At 43.5% G+C, this 26515-nt stretch overlaps 1 protein-coding gene across 9 annotated transcripts in view; it reads left to right on the top strand.

The window, feature by feature from the left end:
* Positions 1-5059: 5059 nt before the first annotated feature.
* CLYBL (citramalyl-CoA lyase) overlaps positions 5060-26515 on the top strand; it is a 231246-nt gene continuing 209790 nt past the window's right edge. For 4 of the 9 annotated variants that reach the window (XM_080658601.1, XM_080658603.1, XM_080658600.1 and 1 more), the window contains exon 1: positions 5061-5156. In XM_080658601.1, the coding sequence (XP_080514727.1) occupies positions 5095-5156 (62 nt within the window). In that variant the 5' untranslated portion in view covers positions 5061-5094. Of the gene's footprint in view, positions 5157-26515 lie in introns of all 9 variants that reach the window. The other 5 variants (XM_080658596.1, XM_080658599.1, XM_080658595.1 and 2 more) reach the window with 2 other exon arrangements.

Below are 26515 nucleotides of genomic sequence, written 5' to 3'. Positions count from 1 at the left end.
CCATGGCGGGTTGGTGGAGCAGGTGAGCAGGTGGTGCCAGACCACAGTAGGGTGCCAGGCGGGGCTGCAGGGCTGCGAGGCTGTGGGGAGGTGAGCTGGGGCTGCAAGCCTGGGGGTGCAAGCTGGGGCCTGATCCCCACAGGCCACGCCGAGAACACCACTTGTGCACGAATTCGTGCACCAGGCCTCTTGTCTTAGTTATAAAATCAGTATTTGGAAGCCTGAAGGAATTTTCACATTAGCTGGTCTAACTTTCTCAGAGAAATGCTAAGGCTCAGGTCCATAACGTGGCTGCTAGTTATTCTGCATTTGGCCTAAATTTGAGAGACAGTCTCCTCCTTTCTCCCCAAGAAGGCCAGACATAGTCCTCACATTATCAAAGCCAGCTCCTGCCAGGAGGCAAGGCTGGGAGGGTTTTGTATGGGAGCAGCAGGAGGGATGGATGATTTCAGAGTGTAGTTCTATCTGTGCCACTGTTGAAAAATCATTCCACAGAACTTCTAATATACCTCTTTCTAAGTGGAGCATTCTGAAGTCTTAAATCAGTGACTCTGGCCCGTCAGCCTTTGAGACTCAACTTTGGTGAAAATAACCTACATTGGCCAGACACCAAAAAGAAGGAAAAAATAGATTATGATAAAGAGCCTTTGGTGTTTATAACAAAAGAATAATGCAGCTTTGTTTTCCTAATCATTACTGCTTTAAATGGTTATTTAAGTTATTTAAGCTTTAAATTATCTAAGTTACTTAAGCTTTAAAAGGTTATAGTAAACCATGGGCCCTGGCTACCCCCCCTCAGGCCCTGGCTACCCCCATTCTCCTCCTGTCTCTATGAATTTGACTACTACAGGAAACTCACATAAGTGGAATCATATAATATTTGTGTGTGTGTGTGTGTGTGTGTGTGTGTGTGTGTGTGTGCGTGCGCGCGCGTGCCTGGCTTATTTACCTTAGCATAATGTCTTCAAGGTTGTTCATCCATGTTGTAGCATGTGTCAGACTTCCATTTAGATCACTTCTTGAGGTCAGGAATCATGTCAATAATTGTGTAAGTCTGTTTGAATTTTTTTTTAAAAGAGTAGATATGAATGTAAAGTAACAAGATCTGCAAAACAATCTCAAAAGAAAGCTAACACTGACTGCCCCTTGCCAATAGGGTGAGCCCACAGATCAAGAGGCATACATGTGCAACAGGCTGCAGTGCCTGGCTCCCATGCTGACCTGCTGCTTCACTTACACCTTGCAGATCGTATGCAAATGTCTCTTGTGAACAACTCCAATTTGGACCCCACACAGGCAAGGAGATTCTGGAAGAAGTGGTTCTCCAATGTGAAAGCCACCACAATGCTATTAGAGTATATTCCAGATAGGGGAGAGCTTCTATGTTGATCAGACAAAGACAAGAATGAAACTGTGTTTGCAACTTTACATAGCTGGTGACCAGAAGAATCTCCCACAGATGGTCTCAGTCTCCATACGTTTCAAACTTTGTTTCTCTTCTGCTCCCCACATACTTCTGGTGCTAGGGGCTCGAAGGGCACTTTGTTACTGGACTGTGACCTCTGACCTTTAATACCTTTACACAGGTGAGTCAGCACAGTGGGTAGCAGTATTCCTGGAAGCCATTTCTAAACCAGGACTGCTAATAATATCTAAACATGGAAGTGACTGCAAATCACATAAACATATTCTACTAAACCGAAACCAACTCCATCCCAGTTTAATGTCTTCTTAGCTGGACTCCCAAAATACTGCAGCCACCCCAGTGCCATCCAACACAAAAGAAATCTGAGAGGGAAAGTCGGAGTAGGCAGAGGAAGTATCTTAACCATCGGTAGTTAAAATATATTACTTTGTACAGTTTACAAAAACAAATGACCTTGTGAACACATTGGTGGGCACTTGGAAGGGGCCAGTGCAAGTCAGGGGCCCTAGGCTCAACCGCCATTAGCTCTGGGAAAATTTGCCTCTGGCTCTTTCTATACAGAGCATTAGTTGAATCAATTTTTGTTTTCAACTTTTTTATTAAGAATATTTTCCAACATTCACAAAGTTGAGGAACTGCCCCTCATAATAAACCCCACTCCACCTCATGCACTCATCTCCCAGCTTAAACAATTATCAGTGTTGGTTGATTTTTCTAGTGCCCACCATCATCACCCCAAATCCATTATGCAATAGAGGTGTGATATTTCTGGCTCCTATACTTCTTTCTCAGATCTCTGCCAGGTTCTTACCCCACCAGATTGCTTAACTCAGCAGGGTAATGGGTCTCATCGGATTATTCACCCTGATAAATTTCATATGTTTTCTTTTAATGCCCTTGGGGCAAACATACTTTATTTTCCTTTCAGTTTTGGGGACTGTGAGTAAAGACAGCTTTGACTAGCCTCAAAGGAGAAACTCTGAATCCTTTTCTCTATTAGATCTGGAAATACATCCTCCAGAATTCCACACTCATGTAGATAAAGTTTTATAAAGCATTATTTAAAATATACCAACATTAGAAGACAGTTCTTAAAACCTACCAGTTTGTAATTTCATGAAGAAACTCAATAAAACCACAACGTCCCTGATGAGAATAGGCATAGCTATACTTTTTTTCAAGCAGAATTGGAAAGAAATTGAATCAGCAAATTAGCCTTAAGGTTCAGGACATTCTTTTTATTTTTTATTGATTTTAGAGAGAGAGGAAGGGAGGGGGAGAGAGAGAAACATCGATTTGTTGTTCCACTTACTTGTGCATTGACTGGTTGATTCTTGTATGTATTCTGACAGGGGATCAAACCCGAAACCTTGGCATATCAGGATGATGCTCTAACCAACTGAGCTATCCAGCCAGGGCTGGGCCAGGGCATTCTTAATAAGGATAACTAATATGGCAGTTGTCAGAATTATAATGAGGCTAGTGGAACATTTTCATTTTATATTTATTAAATGCCTATCACTGAGCCAGGAGCATATAGCAATAACATGATATGCCAGGTCCCTGTTTCTCAAAGAGCTAACCGTCTATTCCTGTAGATGGAGCACTAGCAGCCTTTTTAAGTGGGACTGCCCACACAGCCCTAGCCCTGCCTCCTAAATGATAATAACGCACCCAAAAAGCCCACCTGATTACAGTTCCCTCCCATGTTGAAAACTGCTATTTCTCCCACTGTGGGGAAAGCAGCAATAAAGTAAATTCACGGCATGGCGCAGTGGTTGAGCGTCAACCCAGGAACCTAGAGGTTGTGCGTTCGATTCCCGATCAGGGCATCCCAGGTTGTGAGCTCAATCCCCAGTGTGGAGTGTGCAGGAGGCAGCTGATTAATGATGTTTCTTTTTCTTTTCTTTTTTTTTTTTTTAAATATATTTCTTCATTGATTTCAGAGAGGAAGGGAGAGAGAGATAGAAACATCAATGATGAGAGAGAATCATTGATCGGCTGCCTCCTGCACATCCCCTACTGGGGACTGAGCCTGCAACCCAGGCATGTGCCCTTGGCTGGAATCGAACCCGGGATCCTTCAATCTGCAGGCTGATGCTCTATCCACTGAGCCAAACCAGCCAGGGCGATGATGTTTCTCTTTCATCGATGTTTCTATCTCTCTATCCCTCTCCCTTCCTCTTTTTTTTTTTTTAAATATATTTTATTGATATTTTACAGAGAGGAAGGGAGAGGGATAGAGAGCCAGAAACATCGATGAGAGAGAAACATCGATCAGCTGCCTCCTGCACACCTCCCACTGGAGATGTGCCCGCAACCAAGGCACATGCCCTTGACCGGAATCGAACCCGGGACCCTTCAGTCCGCAGGCCGACGCTCTCTCCACTGAGCCAAACCGGTTTCGGCCCCTCTCCCTTCCTCTTGCTCTAAAAGTCAATTTTTAAAAAAAAGAAAAACAAAGTAAATAAAAATCAACAAAAACATATTTAAAAAAATAAAAAAAGAAAAGTAAATTCATAAATGCTCAGACATTGTGATGAGGTTTGTGATGGAAATGATCAGGTTACTGTGAAAATGAAATCAATTTATTTCTCTAGTTTGGGTCATTTGTACAGGTCCCTTTGCACAGGTGGCAGGTAGGGTAAGTGTCCTGGAAGATGATAATTTGTAGCCATGAGCTTTCTGGAGATAGGGATCCACATGTTCCAAGGCCCTGAAGTGGGAGGGGGGTTAGTGCACTTAATGAAGATGGGGAAAGTGAGACAAGACTGGAAAGAAAGGCAGGTGTCAGATCAGGGTTGTAGTGAAGAATTTAGGTTTTACTCTAAATGCTTACCATTGGAAGCCACTAAATGCTTTAAGAAGGGAATTTATGTGATGATAATAATGAGAAGTAATTAACACTATTGATCACTTCTCTGGGCCAAGCAAGGTTTTAAGCTTATTAATTAACTCAATATATACTTTTAACAACCCTAAGAGGTGAGTGCTATTTATAGTCCCATCTTTTAGACGAGGAAACTAAAGCACTGAGAGCTTAAGTAACTTTCCCAGTCACATAACTAGTAAACTCTGTTTTAATACCTTAGCAGTTTCCCGACTATGAAGCCGGAGGAGTTGTATTTGCTGAAAGACTGGCCAGAGTTGCAGGGGAAGGTTATGTTTCTGGCTCAGACAGCTGCCTATTACAGGCATATACTTCCCATAACGGATTGTTAACCAAGGCATGCACATGGTGACGCTCACAAACTTTTTAAGGCAGTATTTTTAACAACAACAGCAACACATTCTTAGAAAATGTGTCCTGTTCAGGCTAGAAAATGCAAGGTGTGTCAATAGCCGCCTTGAAAACCCCACAAGCACGGGGAGAGTTGGATTCAGTCAGCAGAAAACCTGCTCAAGAAGGAGCCACCCGCAGCTCTGCCCAGGAAGTTCTGATCAGGGCAGGTGCGGAGAGCAGGTGCGCAGCTGGGGGACGTGGCTTGCAGGGGCTGGGCGGGGCGTGCAGAAAAGCCGGAGTGGCGGGAAGGTCGGAAGCAGGGCCTGAGACCCGCGAGGGAAGTAGGGTTGAGGGGCGTGGCCACGCCGCGGGAAGTAAGGGGCGGGGCGCAGGGGGCGGGGCGCAGGGGGACGGGCAGGCGGGGCGCGGCGCATGCGTGGAGAAGATGGCGCTACATCTGCTGCGGAGGGCGGCGCGCGGAGCGGCGGCGGCGGCGCTGCCGAGGCTGTGAGTGCAGTTCCCTTTATCCGCCGCTCGTGCCGGGCTCCGCCCGCGGCACAATGGGTTTGCGCGAGTCCCGGTAGGAGCCCCGGCGGGGCTGGAGTGCTGTGCGCCCCCGTGTGCCGGCCGACCTCTGTCTGCCAAGGTCGCTCCCTGCTCGCGCCTCCCTGTGGGACGTGGGTGCAGACCCGGAATGTGGGTGCAGACATTCGGTCTGTCAGCCCCGGAAAACAAACCAGCCTCCCCACTAATGGGAGCGGTGAACGCGCAGAGGTTCCATAAAGAGGCCTGGCGTCACCTCAGCTGCTCACCTAAGGAACTGGAGTACCTTCCCTAGTGTGTGCCGAAGGCGGTTCCCAAACTGCTCGGTCTAAGGACCCCTCTACACGTGAAAAATTATTGAGGACCCTTAAGAGCTTTTGCTAGAATCTTGATTTTTACTGTATGAGGAATTAAAACACTTTAAAGATATTTATTTAAAAATAACAAACCCCTTACATTTTAACACAAATGACATCTTTAATGTATAAATAACTATATATATGTGTGTGTGTGAAGTAAGAAGAGTGACATGGTTTTATATTTTTGAAAACCTCTGGTTTAATAAAGGACAATTCTCATATCAGCTGTTCTGGGGGAAATTTACAAGGAAATTTCGATCTCACATAGATGCAGATACTTGTTGGAAAAGGGAAGCCCTCCTAGACCCTTTCAGAGAGTAGGGTCTCGGGGACCCCTCAGGTGTCCTCGGACCACACTTTGGGAACCGTTGGTCTACCACTTGCCTGAATACAACTTATCTCATTTGCTTCCTTGACCACCATGTGAAGTCCAGTGACTTGTTTATAAAGATGGGGAAACTGAGGCTCGGAGTTTGGTTCAGAAACCAAGTCTATGGTTCCAGAACTTCTTACGTTTGCTTGCTCCCTGCTTCCTGACTCACCAGTGTCCCATGCCAAGACCGAACAGGTGAATGCATCCCACCTTCCCATTTCCTACACCCAGGCCAGGGACATGGCCCCCAGCTCAGGGGATCGGCCCTGGAACCAGAGGAGTCATTGAGGTGTATATGCAGACCCTTCCAGAAAGTCTCTTTTCAGGCCTATGAAGGGGCCTGTTCAACAGTGGGTCCAGTGACCACACACAGTCACCTGCTTCTAAGGTGCTCGGTGCTCAGCGTACACTGCTCTCACCTCCATTAGCACTGGCTCATTCTCAACACACCTACACACCCGACCACGGCCTGGGCTGCAGGCTTCCATGCGGCTGCTTTCCAGAGGCTACACCCTGAGTTAAATCCTCCCATCCAGGTGTCTTCAGAACACACGGGGATGGGAGAAGCAAAGGCGCCAAATGTGAACTTAGGAAAGCCTGCTTAGAGAAGTCTTCATTTCTACCCAAGTTCATTTGCCTGTGGGGATTGGGTCGACACTGGCTCTCTGACATCCCCCGAGGGGTCCCAGAGTGCAAGAGGGCACTCTGCAAAGTTGCTGTGGTACAGGGTGTGGAACGCAAACACAGGTGTGCAGTAAACCAGATTCGGGGCCGACAGTGCCCCAGCAACAACATAACCCACGGCCGAAGGTGGAATCACACGGCCCTGCGAAGAATCTGGGTCCCTCCTCTCTGCTTCCGGGTGCATCACCCGAGAACCGCCACTACCAAGTCACTGCAGCTGGGCAGCTCCTGCGTTGAGCATCTGCCCCCTGGTGGTCAGTGCACGTTATACCTCCTGGACGGTCGGATGGTTGCTTAGCCTTTTATATATATAGATGGTGGTTTCAGTATGATGCTAAATAGAAGTGATAAGAGGGGACATTACTCCGTCGTTCCCAAACTTAGGGAAAGCATCCTGTTTCCCACCAGTAAGTCTGACATAGCTGTGATGTAGATTTTTTTAATCTACAGTTTGCTGACAGTTGTTTGTTTTGTGTGTGTGTGTGTGTGTGTGTGTGTTTTGTCATGAATGGGTGTTGGATTTTAAGTTTTTTTTCTGCATCAATTGATATGATCATATAATTTTTGTTTTGTAGCTTGTTGATGTGGCAGATTACACTAATGACTTTTGAATGTTGAACCAGCCTTGTATACCTGGAGTAAATCCCCTTGTTCATGTGTATAACTCTTTTTATTTTTAAAAATTTTTTTATTGATTTCAGAGAGGAAGGGAGAGAGAGAGAGATGGAAACATCAATGATGAGAGAGAATCATTGATCGGCTGCCTCCTGCACACTCCACACTGGGGATTGAGTCCACAACCCAGGCATATGCCCTTTACCAGAATCGAACCTGGGACCCTTCAGTCCGCAGGCTGACGCTCTATCCACCAAGCCAAGCCATCTGGGCTATAACTCTTTTTATACATTGTTGGATTTTATTTGCTAATATTTTTGTTGAGAGTTTTATATCTATGTTCATGACAGATATTGGTCTGTAGTTTTCCTTTTTGTAATGTGTTTATTTGGTATTGGTTTCTCATATGTGTATAAAGGGTGGGGCAAAAGTAGGTTTACAGTTGTGAGTATGCAAAACACAGTTTATTCTTATATTGTTATTTATTAATTATTGTATCTTTTTCCATATAAACAACCGTACACCTACTCTTTGCTGCTTTATTTTGTTTTAAGTTAATATTTTCTAATGTAATATTTTCAATTTCTTTAATGATATTTTAATTATTTTTAAAGTTTGGTGTTTTTTTTTTTAGTGACCATATACATTTTGGGGGGCTTACCATATACTTTTTTTTTAAATTGTGGTAAAATAGACATAGCCTTGCCATTTTAACCATTTTCAGCGTACAACTTAGTGGCATTATTAAATTCACACTCTTGTGTAACCATCACCACTCTCTATTTCCAATTTTTTTTTTGTCACTTCAAACAGAAACTCTGTACCCGTGAAGCAATAACTCCTCCTTCCTCGGTGCCTGGTAATCTCTAATCTATTCCCATCTCTCTGACTTTGTCTTTTCTAGATATTTCATATAAGTGGAATTACATAATATTTGTCCTTTCGTTTCTGGCTTAGTTTACTTAGCATAATGTTTTTAAGATTCATCCATGTTGTAGCATGTATTAGAACTTCAGTACTTTTTATGACTGGATAATATTTCATTGTTTGTACATTACCATATATATCTTAATAAATTGGAACCTACTTTTGATTTACACTTAATTCTAGAAGATAGAGAAATGTTACTTCTATATAATTTTATCCCCCTTTCTTTTTTTGTGGCATTATTGCTATACACATATTTATATATATTTGTAAACTTGGTAATACATTGTTATAGTTATTACTTACATAATTTTATCGCTTTTAAAGAAACTTAGAAAAGGAGATGGAAGTATACATACACACATACTATATATATATATATATATATATACACACACACACACACACACACACACACACATACACACACACACACTTTATAGTATATTTGTTATAATAGACTTCTCACTATTTCTGGTTCTGTTCATTTGTTCTTGTGGATTTGAGTTGCCATCTGGTGCCATTTCTGTAGCCCAGTACATCTTTGCTCCCACCCACCTCCTTTGTGTTATTATTGGCAAATATATTACATTTCTGTATGTTAAAGGCCTAACAATACAGTTTATACAGTATTCTTTTATACCTTTGTTTTTTAAATTAGGTAAGAGAAGAAAGGAGCAAAAATATGCATTTATACTGTGTTTTATAATTACATATCGCCTGTACCATTGCTGTGTGTGTGAATTTGAATTATGGGATCACTTATTTTCAGCCTGAAGAACTTCCCTTAGTATTTCTTTTAAAGTGAGTCTGCTAGCAGCAGCCCTATAATTGTGCATGTCCTTTTAGATTTACTATGCATATCTCATTCTCCAGCTTTTCCTACTAAGCTTTTTGGTTAGTTTGTTTTTGCACCAATTGTTAACCACCATCTCAGGTAGCTGTGATGTTAGATAATTGCTTCTGATTGTTTTCAACAAACGCCCTCAGAGAAAATGCTGTTTTCACTTTTTGAGCTCCAAGTCAGGTCAATTTTGCAAGTGGGGTCTTCCAGGGACCCACCAGGCAGGTCAAATAGTGACAGTTCTCTGGGAATGGGGCTTTGAAAGAGCTCTAATCCTGCCCTGCCTCCTCTAGTGGCTGCCAGGCTGCTGGTTTTCAGGTGATTGTGGCTGTTGATTTTCAAGGCTACCACCAAATTGGGGAGAGGAGGCATAGGGTAAGTTAAAAAAACTTACATAGTTTGCTGTTCGTCCATGTTCAGTAAATGCTTCCAGATTGCTGTAAGACTGGTTAATTTCTAGAGTTCTGAAAAAAGTTGATTCTGACAATGTTGGTAAATATTTTTATTATTTTTATGGAGGGTAGGATTTTTTGAAGGTCCTTTCTCTGCAATTTTGCTGAAGTCATCCCTGCTTAGAGTTTTGATCAAGAATGGGTTTGAAGGTGAAGGGATTAAGCAAAACACATACACACACACACACACACAACACATAAAAATGGACAACAGTGTGGTGATAGCCAGAGGAAAAGGGGGTGGGGAGTAGGTGGAGGTGGGCAAAGCGGGGAGGGGGCAGGTAACGGGGAAGGAAAGAGACTTTGCTTTGGGCGCATGTTGTAGTGTGCAGATGATGTTTTATTGAGTTGTACACTTGAACACTGTATGGTTTTGCAAACCAATGTCACCCCAGTAAATTTAATTTAAAAACAAAGAATGGGTTTGAGTTTATAAAATGTTATTTTCGGTATCGTGATTTTTTAATATATATTTTTACTGATTTCAGAGAGGAAGGGGGAAAGAGAGAGAGAGAGATAGAAACATCAATGATGAATGAGAATCATTGATCGACTGCCTCCTGCATGCCCCACATTGGGGATCGAGCCCAAAACTTGGGCATGTGCCCTGACAGGGAATTGAACTGTGACCTCCTGGTTCATAGATAGACTGACACTCAACCACTGAGCCATGCTGGCTGGGCAGTTGCTTTGCTTTTATGTTTTGATTAAAGTTTAGAATGTTAACCTGACCTTGGAGCACTGATGTTCACTATTGTTCCACAACTCTCATACATACTTGTATTTGCATGTATACAACCACAGTTGTTCATGTGGTCTATTTCCAAGTTTTCTTTCTCAGAAGTACAGAGATAAGTGTCCCTATACCCAAATTTGGCTACCCTTACTTGTATCCTTGGAGGTAAATTTCTACATGTCAACTTGCTGGATCAAAGAGTATGGACATTTTAAGCCTTTTGGTGCTTGTCAAATCACCCTCCAGAAATTCAGGAGCTAGATACCTGGATTCCAATATGTTGTGTGGAGGCTTATTTGCCCATTTTCCTTGGCATCAGCAGACCTACGCACAGTACAGGAAGCAGACTATCTTGGTTACACAGCAGGCAGCTCCAGGCCTGGAAAGAACCCCTCCCCCGGCTGCCAGCCACTGGTAGTTTTACCCTCTGTGGTAAAACTCTGACCTAGCTACAAGGTGTTTCTGTAAACAGCCATGAAGTTTTTCCTCTCCTGCGAGTTCTCTTCAGAACTACACCACATGTAGCATCTTCCTCTTAGCTAGGCTTTTGTATTAACAAAGATGCCAGATTTCATAAAAAAGGAACAAAGCCAATTGCCATGAGAAGCAAGGATTCTATTTCACTAGGACGCTTGGTATGGGCAAGACTGTCTTAACGGTTTCTCTGCATTATATTCTGGTTGAGAAGGTAGTCACTCCAGTGCGGGGTATTTGCAGGATATTGAAAATTGTAAGACAACATTTAAAAAAACAAACTTTATTATTCTACTTGCCACCCCCAGTAAAATTAGGGTTACAGTTTAGTGGTAGATGGTGTTTGGTTAATTGAAAGTTCTACAATGCTGAAAAATTGTATATTATCAAAATAAGGGCCTCTCTTTGAACCTTTTTTAAAGTTTATATGGTCATTTAAAAACATCATTGCACATATATACATTGTACCATTTTACAGGCTGTGCAGGCTTATTTTAAAGCACTTGCACTTGAATTGTCTTCTTAATTAGTCTCAGTATTTTTTGTGAGAGGGATGATATGCCCACTTTATTTTTTGGCCAAATACAAAAAAAAAAAAAAAAAAAAAGGGGGAAAAAAATCCAAGCCAAGTGCTATTTTCATACAGAGACACTGGAGGGCGCTCTAGCAATGGAAGATGTAAATTAGTAGCCATGGGAGATGTAAATTGTCTCCTTACAAACATGCCTATTAGAATAAGGTAGGGGAGTTGGTTTTCCTGATTATTTTTTAGGACAAATGAAAGACACATAGATAGTAGAGGAAATACTTCTGTACTAACCGACTGTCCTTTGAAAAGTTTATAAGAAACAAGAAGTGGCTCTGTGTTCTGTGCCTCCTATTACCTCCTCCACCCCATTACCCCTTCCTTTACAGAGCTGTGTCCCCTGCCTGCAGCACTCTGCCACTTCAAGTCTTTGCTCAGATGTTACTCATGGGGGGATTCTTTCCCAATCACCCTGTAATCATAGCACCCCTCCCCCCATCAGCCTCTGCACTCTCTTCTACCTCACTCTGCCTAATGATTTTTCCATTGCACTCACTTCCACCTGACATTGTACATTTATCTGTTTATTGTCTGTCTGCACCCTACCCCCACCCCCCAAATGTTCATGAGAGCAGGGACTTGGCCAGTTTATCCCAACCTTTATTCCTTTATACCATACTATCTGGTACATAGTAAGTCTCAAGTATAGATTTGCTGAAAGAAAAAAACACACACACACACACAACAAATTTAGGAAATGAAGTATTTAAGATAGTTTTTGGGGGGATTAGTACCCTTTTTATTGTAATAAAATATACATAACATACTTTCATCAGTTTAACCATTTTTAAGTCTACAGTTCAGTGGCATTAAGTTGTTTTAATTGTTGTACAACCATCACCACCATCCACCTCCAGAACTTTTTCATCATTGAAAACTGAAATTCTGTACCCATTGAACAATAGCTCCCCATTGTCTCCTCCCCTCAGCCCCAGTAACTACTGTTCTCCTTTCTGTCTCTTATGAATTCGACTATTCTATATTCTCATATAACTGGAATCATGCAATATTTGTCTTTTGTGTCTGGCTTTTTTCCTTAGCATAATGTCCTCAAGGTTTACTCATGTTGTTGTATGTGTCCGAATTTCCGTACTCTCAAAGGCTGACTAATATTCTATTCTGTGTATGTATGTCATCCCCCACCACCACCACCACACTCATCCATCAGTGGACATTTGGATTGTTTCCACCCTATGGCTCAGAAACATGATGCTAAGGTTTAGAATCGAAAATGGATGTCTTTGAAATGGTGATAACATCTTTAAATTATACCAGTGAGTATGATTTCTGCCTTCAGGAAAATGCTTTTAGTACAGATTAAAATAGAAACTTATTCAAGATCCTAAAAATCAGAATTGGTTTAATATCCCTATTGGTGCTATTCAGGTTTTTCTTACAAATTGCAAAAAAAGAAACCATTCACAAAATCAAGTTACTAATTCTCTGGTATAAGCAGGAAGATCCTGGATAAATACTGTGGAGTGCTAGTCCAGCGCTGACCTTGACCTTGTTCAAGGGCCTTGTCTAAATTGAGCTTTATTTTTCTCACAGTTAAAACAAGGAGGGTGGACTAGATGCCTCCTTCCAGTTGACATTCCATAATCTGAAAGGAATTTGGAGAATTCAGAAATACCAAACATGGCTTTTTGAGCTTTGAATTATTTTGGTCCATTTCAGCTCAATTTGACCAGAGAGTGAAGATAATAGCTCTGCCTCCCCCAAACTTATGGGTGCAGTTTGCACTCAGTTAATTTGAACTCCTCCTGCCACCGTGGGAGGTGTTTTTGTCTGTGTGTTATGCTTCCTCATCCTTTAGGTCCTCCAGGTCAGAGGTGCCTCCGTCATTGCTCTCTCTGCAGCAGGGGCTGCTGCCAGGTGCTCTGTTCAAACACCCAATTCAGGTGGCAGCCTATGTTTCTCCTGCCCTCCTAGTGCTCTCATGTTGACCCACAGATGCCCCAGTGCTTGAGGACAGTGCTCTGAGGGCCCGTGGTCAGCAGTCTGCCTAGTGAGCCAGTGAATGTGAGGAAAGCAGCATGTGGTAATGTCATGTGTATCCCCACTTGAATATAGTACGTTTTAACGAATGCTTTCTGTACATGCCTTACCTGTAGAGGAGTCGGGCCAGTAAAGAGAATTTCTCTCTACCAGGCAAGCAAATGTGGACATAGAGAGGCTCGTGATGTTCCTCTACCCCCAGCCTCTGGACAAGGGCCCAGGCTGTGAATTTGGATCATCAGTGTCTTCCTGGTGCTGTAGAGCAGTCAGGGTTTACCAGGTGACCTGGTGACATGCCTGAGACTGGAGAGAGTCTTACCCTTAGAATCTACTCCCACCCCCACTGCTACCCACACACTCATCACTTATTACTGACTCTAAGCTTGCTAAAATGGACTCCAATCTTGTTATCCAGACCCTTACCCAGTGCAAATTCCCTGCTGTCCTCCAACTGTCTGCTGCATGAAGTCTTGATCCCTCAGGGTATTATGCACAGGCCTTCTCATCCATCGCCCATCTTTTCAACATCTCTCCCAGTGCTGTTCACCTTGAGCCATTCAACCAGAATGCTCACTGTTCCTTGTACCCACTCAGCCCTCTCCCCCTCTAATTTGCTCACATTCTTTCTCCCACCTTATCCTTCAGGTTCTGCCAATTCATCAGGGCTCCTTGCAAATGCTACTTACTCCTGGAAGCCATCCTTCCCCGGTCCTCTCAAACAGCAGCCCTCTCTCCCTTTTCCTCTGAAGCCCCAAGCCTCCTAATGGCTCTTGCCACCTTTCCTTCATTAAGGTGATCTAGGATCAGAAGTCTGAGTTGACTTTGATGCCTTTATCTCTTTCCCACCCACACCCCATCTGTTGCCAGGTCTGTTGAGTTTCCCCTTTAGTTGTCAACGCTTCCCTATGGTATTAGTTTTCTCTTGCTGCTGTAACAGATTGCCACAAACAAGAGGTTTAAAACAACACCAATTTATTATCTGACACTTCTGGAAGTCAGGAGTCTGAAGCAGGTCTCAATGGGCTGAAACTAGGTGTTGGCCGGGCTGTGTTCCTTTTTGGAGGCTCCACAGGAGAATCCATTTCCTTGCCTTTTCCAGCTTCTGGAGGCTGTCCACATTCTTTGGCTCATGGCTCTTTTCTCCACCTCCAAAGCCAGCAAAGCCAGTCAAATTCTTTTCCTGCTGCCATCTTTTTGGTTCTCTGTCTTCTGCCTCCATCTCCCACTTATAAGAACATTTGTGATTACATTGAGCCTATCCAAATAATCCAGGCTAATCTCCCTATCCCAAGGACAGCTGATTAGCAACCCTAATTTGATCTGCAAGTTTAATTCCACTTTGCCATTTAACCTAACGTATTCATGGGTTTTGGGAGTTAGGGCATGGACATCTTTGGGGAACCATTATTCTGTTTACCACACCCACTCTCCTAGATTTAGGTTTGAGCTTTTGGAGTACCCATCCAATTGGCTGCCTGCTGCCTGCCTCACCTCCCTCATTGCCTCCCCTGTTACATGCTGCCTGCATAAATATCCTATTTAATAAAACCCTAATATGCAAATCGACCGAACAGTGGAACGACCGGTCACTATGACATGCACCGACCACCAGGGGCCAGACACTCAATGCAGGAGTGGTCAGGTCGCTCCAACAGGGGGAATGCCACTCAGCCAGAAGCCAGGCTCATGGCAGTGCTATGGACCTCTCGGGGGATGTCCGCCTGCCGGCTTAGGCCTGCTCCTCGGCAGGCAGACATCCCCTGAGGGATCCCGCACTATGAGAGATCTCAGGCCGGGATGAGGAACCCCCCAGTGTGTGAATGTCGTGCACCGGGCCTCTAGTTACCATATATATTCTGTTTTCAAGATTTGTTGAGTCTGCCTCCCAAAATACTCTTGAATCTGCCCCTTTCACTTCATCTCCACTGCCACCACCCAAATGGTCATCTCTCGTCTAGACCATTGTGAAAAAGGTTCCTTCATATCTACTGTACCCCTCTAAGCCATTTTTTAAAAATTGAGGTAAAATTCACATAACTTAAAATTAACCATTTTAAAGTGTACAGTTTAGTACATTTACAGTGTTGTAGAACTATAATCCTTATCTAGTTCCAAGACATTTTCATCACTCCGAAGGAAAATCCTGTACCTGTTAGCAGTCACTCCCCATTCCTTCCTCCCCCAACTCCTGGCAACCACTAGTCTGCTTTGTGTCTCAATGCAGGTACCTATTCTGGATATTTCATCTAATTGAATCATACAATAAGTGGCCTTTTGTGACTGGCTTCTTTTACTTAGCATAATGTTTTCAAGGCTCATCCATGTTGTAGAATCTATAAGTATTTCATTCCCTTTTATGGCTGAATAGTATTCCATTGTAGATATAGAATATATTCTGTTTATTCATCATTTGATGAACATTTGGGTTGTTTCCACCTTGTGACAATTGTGAATGGTCCCATTATGAACATTCAAGTGTTTGAGTACCTGTTTCCAGTTTTTTTGGGTGTATACCTAGGAATGGAATTGTTGGGCCATATGGCAATTTTATGTTTAACTTTTTGAGCAACCACCAAACTGTTTTCCACAGTGGCTTCACCAATTTACATTCTGTTGACAATCCACAAGCGTTCCAATTTCTCTGCTCCTTGCCAAAATTAGTTATTTTCCATTAGTTTTGACTATAGACATTCTAGAGGCGTGAGTGGTATCTCATTGTGTTTTCCTCCAAATTATTTTTAAATATACAAATTGGTTAATTTCCCTCCTCTGCGTAGCATCTTTAAAGTACCTTCCCGGGAATGTCTGGTCTTGCCCCTTCTACTCAGCATCTTGTTTCCTCAAGCAAAGAAAGCAATGTTGAGGCTCAGCGATGTTTAGGCACTTCTCCAGGGTCACACAGACTTGAGCCAGAGCCCCGGCCATGCCATTTACTAGCCAGCTCCCTTTACTTTCCTATCTGTAAAAGGGGCTCATGATACTTACCACAGAGAGTGGTTAGAATTACGATGATGCACTGAATGCTGGACATGGTGCTTGGATCATAAGAACATCAATAAACAGTGCATGTCAAAAGGGAAATATAGTAGTTCCCCATTATCCATGGGGGATATGTTCCAAGGCACCCCCATAGATGCCTGAAACCACAGATAGTACAAACCCTATATATACTATGTTTTTTTTCTACACATATATACTTGTGATAAAGTTTAATTTATAAATTAGGCACAGTAAGAGATTAACAACAGTAGCTAATCAGAACGATTATAGCAATATACTATAATAAAAACTATGTGAATGTGGTCTTTCTTTCTCAAAATATCTTATTGTACCACACTCACCCTTCTTGTGATGATGTGAGAGGATGCAGTACTTATGTAATGGGATGATGGAGGTGAATGGTGTAGACATTGGGAGGTAGCATTAGGTTACTATAAGGGTGACTTGAACACAAGCACCAGAGTACCACAGTAGTCGATCCTATAACCAAGATGGCTATTAAGTGGCTAATGGGTGGGCAGCCAGCCTATACAGCCTGGATACCTTGGACGAAGGGGTGATTTCTGTCCTGGGTGGGATGGAGTGGGACGATGGCAAATTTCATCATGCTGCTCAGAACAGCACACAATTTAAAACTTATGAATTATTTATTTCTGGAATTTTCTTTCCATTTTATATTTTTGGACCACAGTTGACCATGGGTAATTGAAACCATGGAAACAAAATAAAGATAAGGGGGGACTACTGTAAAATACATACATAAAAGCCACCTCCTCAGGGAGGGGAATGACCATCTAGAGCAGCCTTGGGCAAACTACGGCCCGCGGGCCAGATCCGGCTGTTCTATCCGGTTCTCTTGCTCTCCCCTCCCCTCCTTTGCTTTGAATTTATATTAGTTCACACAAACACTCCATCCATGCTTTTGTTCCGGCCCTCCGGTCCAGTTTAAGAACCCATTGTGGCCCTCGAGTCAAAAAGTTTGCCCACCCCTGATCTAGAGCATGTCCTCCCTCCCAGTCCCATTGTCCTCCCTCAGCGCAGCCTGTTCTTCACCACACTTAGTTTCACGATGTAACATGAATGGGTGCATTGCCCTCTTTTGTTTGATCCCACCCACCAGCCTGGGAACTCCATGCTCACCATGCTTGCTTAGCATGGTGTCTGACACATAGTAGGCACTTATTAAAAATTCTTGAATGAAAATATCATCATATGGGCACACTACACAGAATTCATTTCCAGTTATTCACTTGACATGAGAGGATGGAAAGGCAAACTTTTCATGTGTGAGTGTGGGCGTATGTATGTTTTCTTAGATTATAGATTTGTCTAAACATTCCTGCTAATTTACGAGGTCAAATCTGAAGGTTCTTTTTTGGCTTGAGTTTTTGAACACAGTCTAGGGCTGTTTTCAGATTCTTTATTATTCTCCTTTTTGTGAGAATTTTCAAAAGCACAAAGCAATGCCTTCTGTACATGTTTGTCTGTAATCATTTATGTAAACAAGTCCTGGGCAGAGGGGATATCTGAATGGCCAAACATGGCTTTACCCCAGCACCCAGGTGTCACCAGAGAGCCTGACCAGTCTGAGTCCATGGGGCTTACAGTTCCCCACCAGCCAGTGTTTCTGTCCCAGGGACATTCTGTTTCCTTTGGAATTTCTCACCTGTGGAACACACTTCCTTCCCTCAACTCAGGACTGACTTAGAATCTGGAAGGTGTGCTCAAAAAAAAGGTAACCGTGTTTCAATTCCGTGGAGGAATCTTAGCAGGATCTGAGACAATAATTCGCTTTCATTCTAAAATTTTCTGTTTTTGTTTTCTCTCCACCCTTCCTTACCCAAGACGGGCGTTATTACTAGAATGAGGTGTCATGGAAGGCGAGGACTCTGCCTTTGATTGTGAACTCCTATGGCCAACATGGGATACTGAGCTGCTGCTGGAAAAGATCCAGTGCCCTCTACTGCCTGTCTTCTCCCTCGGGCATTAGTCATGAACCCTCACACCAGTTTGGGGCAGAGTTCTGCTGTCGGTCTCATGCCTGTTGGGTGCTCCTCTCCTGGAGGACAAGGCCCATTGTTTCTGCCTTCCTGACTGTGCAGGGCCTGGGTGGAGCTGCTAACCAGGTGCTTCTGAGACCAGCTGGAAGGCTCCACACATTCTGTTACATGTGGGAACCTCAGAGCATTAGCAACTAGCCAGTGACCAGCAGCCACGAGCAGTTTTTAGGCTCCACAAACACTTAATGTGCTGAGATCCCCAGGCATCAGCTGAAGAAACGACTTTTAAAGATAGAAACAGGACTGTTGACACAGGTGCATTTTACTAATTAGTATAAGGTTTTTGAGGAATTAGTAAAAGTTGTAATATTTCCAGGATTATTGTTAAAGAGGGATAAGAAACTTATCTTCATAACCATATGGTTTACTGCTTGATATAGTTTCTCTCTTTAAATGCTTTTTAAATTTGTGGGTTTTTTTTTATTTTATTAAGAAGAAAACCTTTTTCTTGCAGGACTCATTATTGAATTTATTATGAAGTAAATGGGAAAAGTATTTCATATAACATTTTTTTACAACAAAAAATTCTAGACTATATCTATGGTATTCTTTTTAAGAGTACCTACAACACAACACATTTCTTTTTATTATTCAGTCATTCATTTATACATTCTCCTGAAAAGAATGAGAATTATGCCCCTACTAAGTCCTTGGCAGCTCCTAAGAAGTGGGAAGGTGAAAAAATTTCCCGAGGGCCTTTTCTGTGTGTCTCGTGTGAGATTAGTGTGCAGTTTGAGGTAGGTGGAGAAGAGAGCCTGAAAGGAATAATCCTACCTCTGTTGTATCTTATTCTTGAGTGATCACCATAGTGCCTTGGCCCATGGTAGGTTCTTAGTAAATGCTGATTAAATGGAATTACCATGGAAAGCAGTAAAGTAGAGGCCAGAGTGCCTTTCTGAGGACATGGGACTACTCATAGGGAAGTGGATCTCTGAGCAGATTTAAAAAGAGGATCGGAGAGGGAAGGGCATTCCTGGCCAAGGGAACTGCAGGTGCAAAGGATGGCAAGGGAGTTATGAGTGGGCCATTGTAGAGTATGGGCAGTGGGGATGGACATGAAGCTGAACTGGTGTGTTGGCATCAGGCTGTGAAGGGCCTTCAAGGCCAGGCCACATTCCAAGTTTATATTCTACTAGTGACCTGGTGCACGAAATTCATGCACATTAAAAGGGGATTAATTAGAGGAAATAATTTAATATTGCTATTTGCCCTTTCTCTATAATAGAAGTGTCAGACATGAAAGAAAATTAGTAAAATGTATATGAAAACCTTCCTCCTGTCAGAGTCTGGGGCTCACCATGGGACCCAGAGTCAAGTTCCCACCCAACCACATGCACCTCAAAATCGCATGAGACCCAGACCCAGCCGCACCACCCCCCCAATTGGGCTAGATCCAGACCTGGCCAGTCCCACCCTTGTCAAGCCCTGCTGGGCAGGGGGCATAGCCTCAGGTCCCCTGGCCTGGCGCCAGGACGGGGGGCATGGCTTGAGGTCCCCCAGCCCAGACTGGAGCGGAGGCGTGCCTTGAGGTCCTCCGTCAAGCCCTGCCAGGTGGGGGACCCGGCCTGAGATCCCCTGTCAAGCCCTGCCAGGCGTGGGGGCGTAGCCTCAGGTGCCCCGTCAAGCCCTGCTGGGCAGGGGTGGGGCCTGAGTTCCCCTGACCCATGAGGTCCCCCGTCAAGCCCCGCTGGGTGGGGGGAACAGCCTGAGGTCCCCTGTCAAGCCCAGCCAGGCAGGGGGGTGCAGCCTCAGGTCCCCTGGCCCGGTGATGAGGCGGGCGGCGTGGCCTGAGGTCCCCTGTCAAGCCCTACCTGGTGGAGGGCACGGCCTGAGGTCCCCTGGCCTGGCAGGGGGAGCAGCCTGAGGTCCCCTCACCCAGCACCAGGATGGGAAGCGCACCTTGAGGTCCCCCGTCAAACCTGCTTGGTGGGGTGGTGTGGCCTGAGGTCCCCTGTCAAGCCCTGCAGGGTGGGGGGAGCAGCCTGAGGTCCCCTATCCCAGCACCAGGACGGGAAGCTCACCTTGAGGTTCCCTGTCAAACCCTGCAGGGTGGGGGACACAGCCTGAGGTCCTCTGTCAAGCCCCACGGGGATGGGGGAGGGCGGGAAGCTCACCTTGAGGTTCCCTGTCAAGCCCTGCAGGGTGGGGGACACAGCCCGAGGTCCTCTGTCAAGCCCCACAGGGATGGGGGAGTGTGTAGCCTCAGGTCCCTGCTGATTGCTTGTTAAGGCTTCTCATGGGAACTTGGCCTCAGCTGTGGGTGCAGCCATCTTTGTGACGGAATGATGGTCAATTAGCATATTCCCTCTTTATTAGATAGGATTATTAGATAGGATTGGCAACAGGGAAGCAGTGGAGATGTTTAATCTCTCTCAGCCTCCATCAGGTTAGTTCTCCACTCTATACTCTGGTCTAAGTGGTAGGCCCATGTCATTTCAACCTCTTGCCTTTCTCTTTTCTTTTAATTACATTCAGAATGTGCTGGGAAACCTAATTGGGATAGAGAAAAAGTGATGAAATTGCAGCCTCTGGGGCAGGCTAGTTCATCCCTTCCTTTTAATGCACTCACTACATTTAAATACTTCTAGTTATTTGGAGCCTTCAGGTGACTTCATTTCTCTGAGTACTATACACTTAGTTTCCTACATCTGTAGTTAATTTCTTAAGAGACCTTAATGAGAAACTTCAAACAGTTTAAATGTCAATTACCAAAAAAGTGAGGTTTTCAAGTTCCAGTAATCTGCCCATATTGGTCATTGGAACATAATCCCAGGTGGATGTAATTTAAGACAGATGACATTCCAGAGCTTCAGTTACAAAGAATTTATACTGTATTTTTTCAGGACTAACAAGCCAGGCCCTGTTGTTGCTATACTTGCAGGACTGTCCACATTTTTGGCTTATCTGACAGGGCTCAAAGCTTCAGTTTACTACAGTCACTCGGGCTCTGTGTTTTGGCTGGCACTTTTGAATCTGAAAAGATCCAAAAGATACTATGTACATAAAAATATGTTGAACGTATAGTAAATATAGTAATTCCAATTTTAATCCTACACTTTTGAGAGGAAAAAAGTATTTGTGATGTATTTTGTCATAGATTTATTCTTAATGAATGGGTTTTTAAATTTGTAACCATGAAATCCTGACTTGTTTGTTTCTTGTCACTCCCACTGTTTTTTACCCCTGTGTTCCTTCCTTTGCCTCTATTTTTTATTAAGATAAAATGCATGAAGAGTTGAATATGGTGATGAGTATTATTTTAACAGAGAGCAAAACCAAAAACATGCAGAATAAATTAACCTTGCATTTTCTCTGCAGGTCACTTAGTGGGTGTTACATCCTTAGTCGTTTGTGCTACAAAGTAAATAATTTTTGGCAGCTGGTTTAGTTTTCACCACTTCTAAGCCTATGACAAATGATCTTAGGATATCCTTGGTCTTAAAAGGAAAACTTTTATGTGTGAGTTTTAAGTTCAGTTTTGTTGTTTTTGAAGGCTTTTTTTATGTAAGCCATTTATGTGGAATTTTGTTTTATTTGAATTTGAAATTTAAAAAAATCTTTTTAAAGTAGAGTCTGCCATATTGAACTGTTTTTATGTTTGACATTTAGAAGTTAATTTGCCTGTTTTAAAAGACACTGAGAAACATCCCCCCCTCCCGCTAAGCATTCATTATTTAGTAGTCAAATGCTTTTAAAAATTGAGAAATTACTTTTAGTTTGTATGGTTTTAGGTTATCCCCCCAACCCCCAGGAGAAAGAATGTTACTAAATATACTTAGACTCACCGTCTCTCCATTTATCTCTTTGGTCTGCCAGAAGTCACTTTCAAGGTAAGAAAGTAGTCATATCAAGTTAGATATACCTATAGAATGTGTGGATTTTATGTATTTTCTGGTAATCAGCCCTGCTTTAAAGGTTTCTAGGAGTTCTTGCAAGAGCATTTCATTGGTGCTGTATTTGGCGTGTTGTGTTATTAAAACTTCATATAAATGTTACTAAAACTTCATATAAGCCCTAGCTGGTTTGGCTCAGTGGATAGAGTGTTGGCCTGCAGACTGAAGGATTCCCGGTTTGATTCCAGTCAAGGGCACATGCTTGGGGTTGTGGGCTCGATCCCCAGTGGGGGGCGTGCAGGAGGCAGCCAATCAATGATCCGATGTCATCATTGATGTTTCTATCTCTCTCCCTCTCACTTCCTCTCTCAAATCAATAAAAATATATATATATTTAAAAACCTTCATATAAATTCATTCAGAGGTACTGAATGAATCGTGCAGTTTTCAGAGCCCATCAGGACACTTAGTTGCATGCGATCATGATCACCTTTCCAAGTTTGGTAATCTTTGTGTTGTGAGATACATGTGTCATATCTCACACATACAAAAATCATGTCTGGCTTATCTGATTGGAATGTGAAATTGAACATTTTCCTGTAGTTACTTCTCAACATGCAAATCAACTGATAACCACTAAATGTATACTAGTACATCAGTCAAACTATAAAGGATCAGTTGCTTAATCAGCTTCATAGGTGTAAAGTTAGGATGCAATTTCATGTTCCTTCTCTCTCCAGAGAGAAAACTTGATGGCTTACTCCTGCTTTCCCAGAGTACCAGGGTAGAGCCCATTTGGCTTAATCAGCAGCCTTGGGAGTTGGAGCAATCATTTGAAATATTGAGTGGAAAAGTCCCTTGTACTTGGAAAAGTCAGGAGGCCAGGAGTGAGAAACATATCCTCACCCTTTCCCTGGTGGCCCCTCACCTGCAAATTCGCACCAGGGTGGTAATAAAATTGTAGGAGTTCATTTTATGTGAACCATTAGCAGCCCGAGAATTTGGGGCTAGCTACCTCTCATACTTTAAGACACTGGAAGGCGTCATTTATAAGCATGGAGAGCCTGAAGGAAGGCAGAACAGGCTTGTAAACAGAGCTTTAGGCTCTGGACGGTAATCAGTTTGTAATATAGTTTAAAGTCTTCAGTTATCAGCATCACAAATGTGCTGTTATGTGTTGCGGGCAAATCCCATGAAACATCTGACTGTAAAAGGCGGAAACAATGGCCACTCATTTCCTCCTCTTTATTGTGATATTATTTTTTATTCTGCCTTCGTAAATGAGGGTGGAGGGGAAGGGGACCATGCTGCAGGCGGAATAAGTCAACGGAATATTTTTGATAGTTAAAAAAAAAAATGTGGCCATGATGATGGCTGAAAGTGTCACAGCCATCCCTCTTCTTTGTGCTTATATGTGCCACTGAGTCTGTTCCACCTCCAGGCAGCCCTGTGAATGCGTGATGTCCACAGTGTCCTGTCCTCAGCAGCCATGCTCAGCTCCTGGAGACTAACACCTACGGCTTCTTTCATGGAGTCAATCCTTGTCATATTTGGTCTTCCTCTTTTCCTGCTGCCTTTGATTTTTCCCCAGCATTATAGTCTTTTCTAAAGAACATTGCCTTCTGCCCAGCTGGCTCAGTGGTTGAGCATCAACTTATGAACCAGGAGGTCACGTTTGATTCCTGGTCAGGTCACATGCTGGGGTTGTGGGCTCGATCTCCAGTTGGGGGCATGCAGGAGGCAGTCAATCAATGATTCTCTCTCATCAATGTTTCTAGCTCTCTCTCCCTCTCCCTTCCTCTCTGAAATAAATAAAAATATATAAAAAATAAATAAATAGAAGAACCCTGCCTTCTTATGATGTGCCTGAAGTAGGGCAGCTTCCAGCGATGGGTTCAGGCTGCATTTGCTCTAGGACCCACATGTCCACCTTTCTGGTGGTCCAGGGTGTCCCCAGAGCTTTTCTCCAGCACCATCTTTCCAATGAGTCAGTTTTTTTTCCTGTCAGCCTTCTTCACTGTCCAACTGTACTTAGTAATTGGGAATACAAGGGTGTGGGTGATCTTAACCTTGGTCTCTAATGACTCATCCTTGCTCTGGGGGATCTTTCCCAACTCTTCCATTGCTGCCCTTCTGAGTCTCAGCCTTCTCTTGATTTCTTGGCTGTAGACTCCATTTGAATCGATGACTGAACCAAAGTAAGCACAATCTTTAACAATTTCAGTCTCGTCATTGTCTATATTAAAGTTCATATTTCTTCTGTAGTCATGATTTTTGTCCTCTTTATATTGAAATGCTGTCCTGCTTTGGCACTTTCTTTTACTTTCATCAGAAGTCGTTTCAGATCATTGCTAGTTTCTGCCAGTAAGATGATGCCATCTGCATATGTTATTATTGATATTTCTTCCACCAACTTTCACTCCTCCTTCCTCTGAGTCTAGCCCATTTTTTCATATGATATGTGCTATGTATAGATTAAACAATAGGGAGTGTGCGGCTGACTGAATTCCCAGGCTGGGGCAGGTGACAGGCTCTGCCTGTGTGATAGAGCCCTTGGGCAGGGGGAATGGGGACCCATTTCCAGCTTCCATTTGGCTGATAAGGTGGAGGGTTCCCCGATGTGGAGATAGGATTCAGGTTCTTAGCCACCTGTGGGAATGACAAATGGCCCTCACAGTGAGCTAGCCCAGTTTCAGTGTCTCTGCTGATGATCCCGAGAGTGGTGTGTGTTTTTTTTAACTGAAACCATGAAGAAAACCAGATTAGGTGAGAATTCAAGAATCCATTCTCTAGATCACCAAGAGTCTATAGAATCTCTCTGAGTGTTAACGATGTGTGTACCAGGGTGCTCCAGGCTTTGCCTCCTGACCAGTACAGATGTGACTGTTTAGATCTCAGTGCTCCAAGAACCATTGAGTCCAAGTCCCAGAAATTAATGTGTTACCTGAACTGCCCCTCATTGGCCCCCGTCTGGTCAGAGCTGTCCTTGTTGCTCAGTGGTCCTCCTGCTGCAGTAGCGAGGGTTCTGTAGTAGCGAGGGACACGTGTTTGCACCCCCCTCACTTGTCTCTCTGGCCAATAGGAAACATCCTTTTTTATTTCATAGGCTAACTCAGAGAGGCTCCAGGCTATTGTAGACATTCGGTGATATTTCCATCCTTCATATCAATCCATTTCTTTCCAGAGGATACAGATGGATTGGAGAGAGGAGGCTTCACACCAAGAAATCAATATTATCTGGGAGAAACCATTGCTCCCTCTGGGCCCCAGGTTCCTGTCTTAAGCCCAGTTACTTTTAAAGATTTCTTCCTGCCCTAACCGGTTTGGCTCAGTGGTTAGAGCATCGGCCTGCGGATTGAAGGGTCCCAGGTTCGATTCCGGTCAAGGGCATGTACCTGGGTTGCGGGCACATCCCCAGTGGGGGGCGTGCAGGAGGCAGCTGATCGATGTCTCTCTCTCATCGATGTTTCTAACTCTGTATCACTCTCTCTTCCTCTCTGTAAAAAATCAATAAAAATATATTTTTAAAAATAAATAAATAAATAAAGATTTCTTCCTTTTCCAAGGATAATCCATGCTGATCCTCTCTTTAAAAAAATTTTTTTTATTGATTTCAGAGAGGAAGGAAGAGGGAGAGAAAGAGCTAGAAACATCAATGATAATAGAGAATCATTGACCGGCTGCCTCCTGCATGCCCCACACTGGGGATCGAGCTCACAATCTGGGCATGTGCCCTGACTGGGAATCGAACCGTGACCTCCTGGTTCATAAGTCTATGCTCAACCACTGAGCCACGCAAACCATCCTGTTATTTTATGCCTCTTCCCTTCTTTATTCTGGAGTCCCTTGTAGTACAAGCATTAATGTATTGGTGAGGATGGTCTTCCTGGGGTTGAGGGAAGCTTTAGGAGGACTGCTGGTTAGTACATCCCTAAAAAAGTTCTGGTTATAACTCAGGCACCAGGCTGGTAGGAGCTCAGAAGGCTCAGAGAAGTGCTGAAACTGAAGGGCTATGCGCAGGGGCTTTGCCTATTTCATGTGTTGACCAAAGTAGTTCTGAACAAGAAGAGCGTTTGATGGAATCTTGCCTCATACAAAGACAATATTTTTGGCTTCTCTTTTTTCTTCTTTCCTCTTTTCTTTCACCTTTTCCTTGTGACCTTCCATTTCAGCCCAGCTCTCTTGTCCCCAGTTGCCCGACACTATTCATCTTAACCCAGCTCTGCCTTCTCGTGGGTCCTGTTCTTTATTCTTGGGGAGGAGTACACTCTATTGAGCCCTTTCTGTGTATCAAGAACTGTGCTTTATATACATTATATATATTATCACGAGGAAAGTGTTCTTTTGCCTATATTACAGATGAAATAAGTGAGATTCAGGGA

This window comes from Plecotus auritus (assembly GCF_963455305.1).
Source record: "Plecotus auritus genome assembly, chromosome: 3".
Classification (NCBI taxonomy): Eukaryota; Metazoa; Chordata; class Mammalia; order Chiroptera; family Vespertilionidae; genus Plecotus; species Plecotus auritus.
Note: the sequence above shows the minus strand (reverse complement) of the source record. Positions and strands in the feature narration are given on the sequence as shown.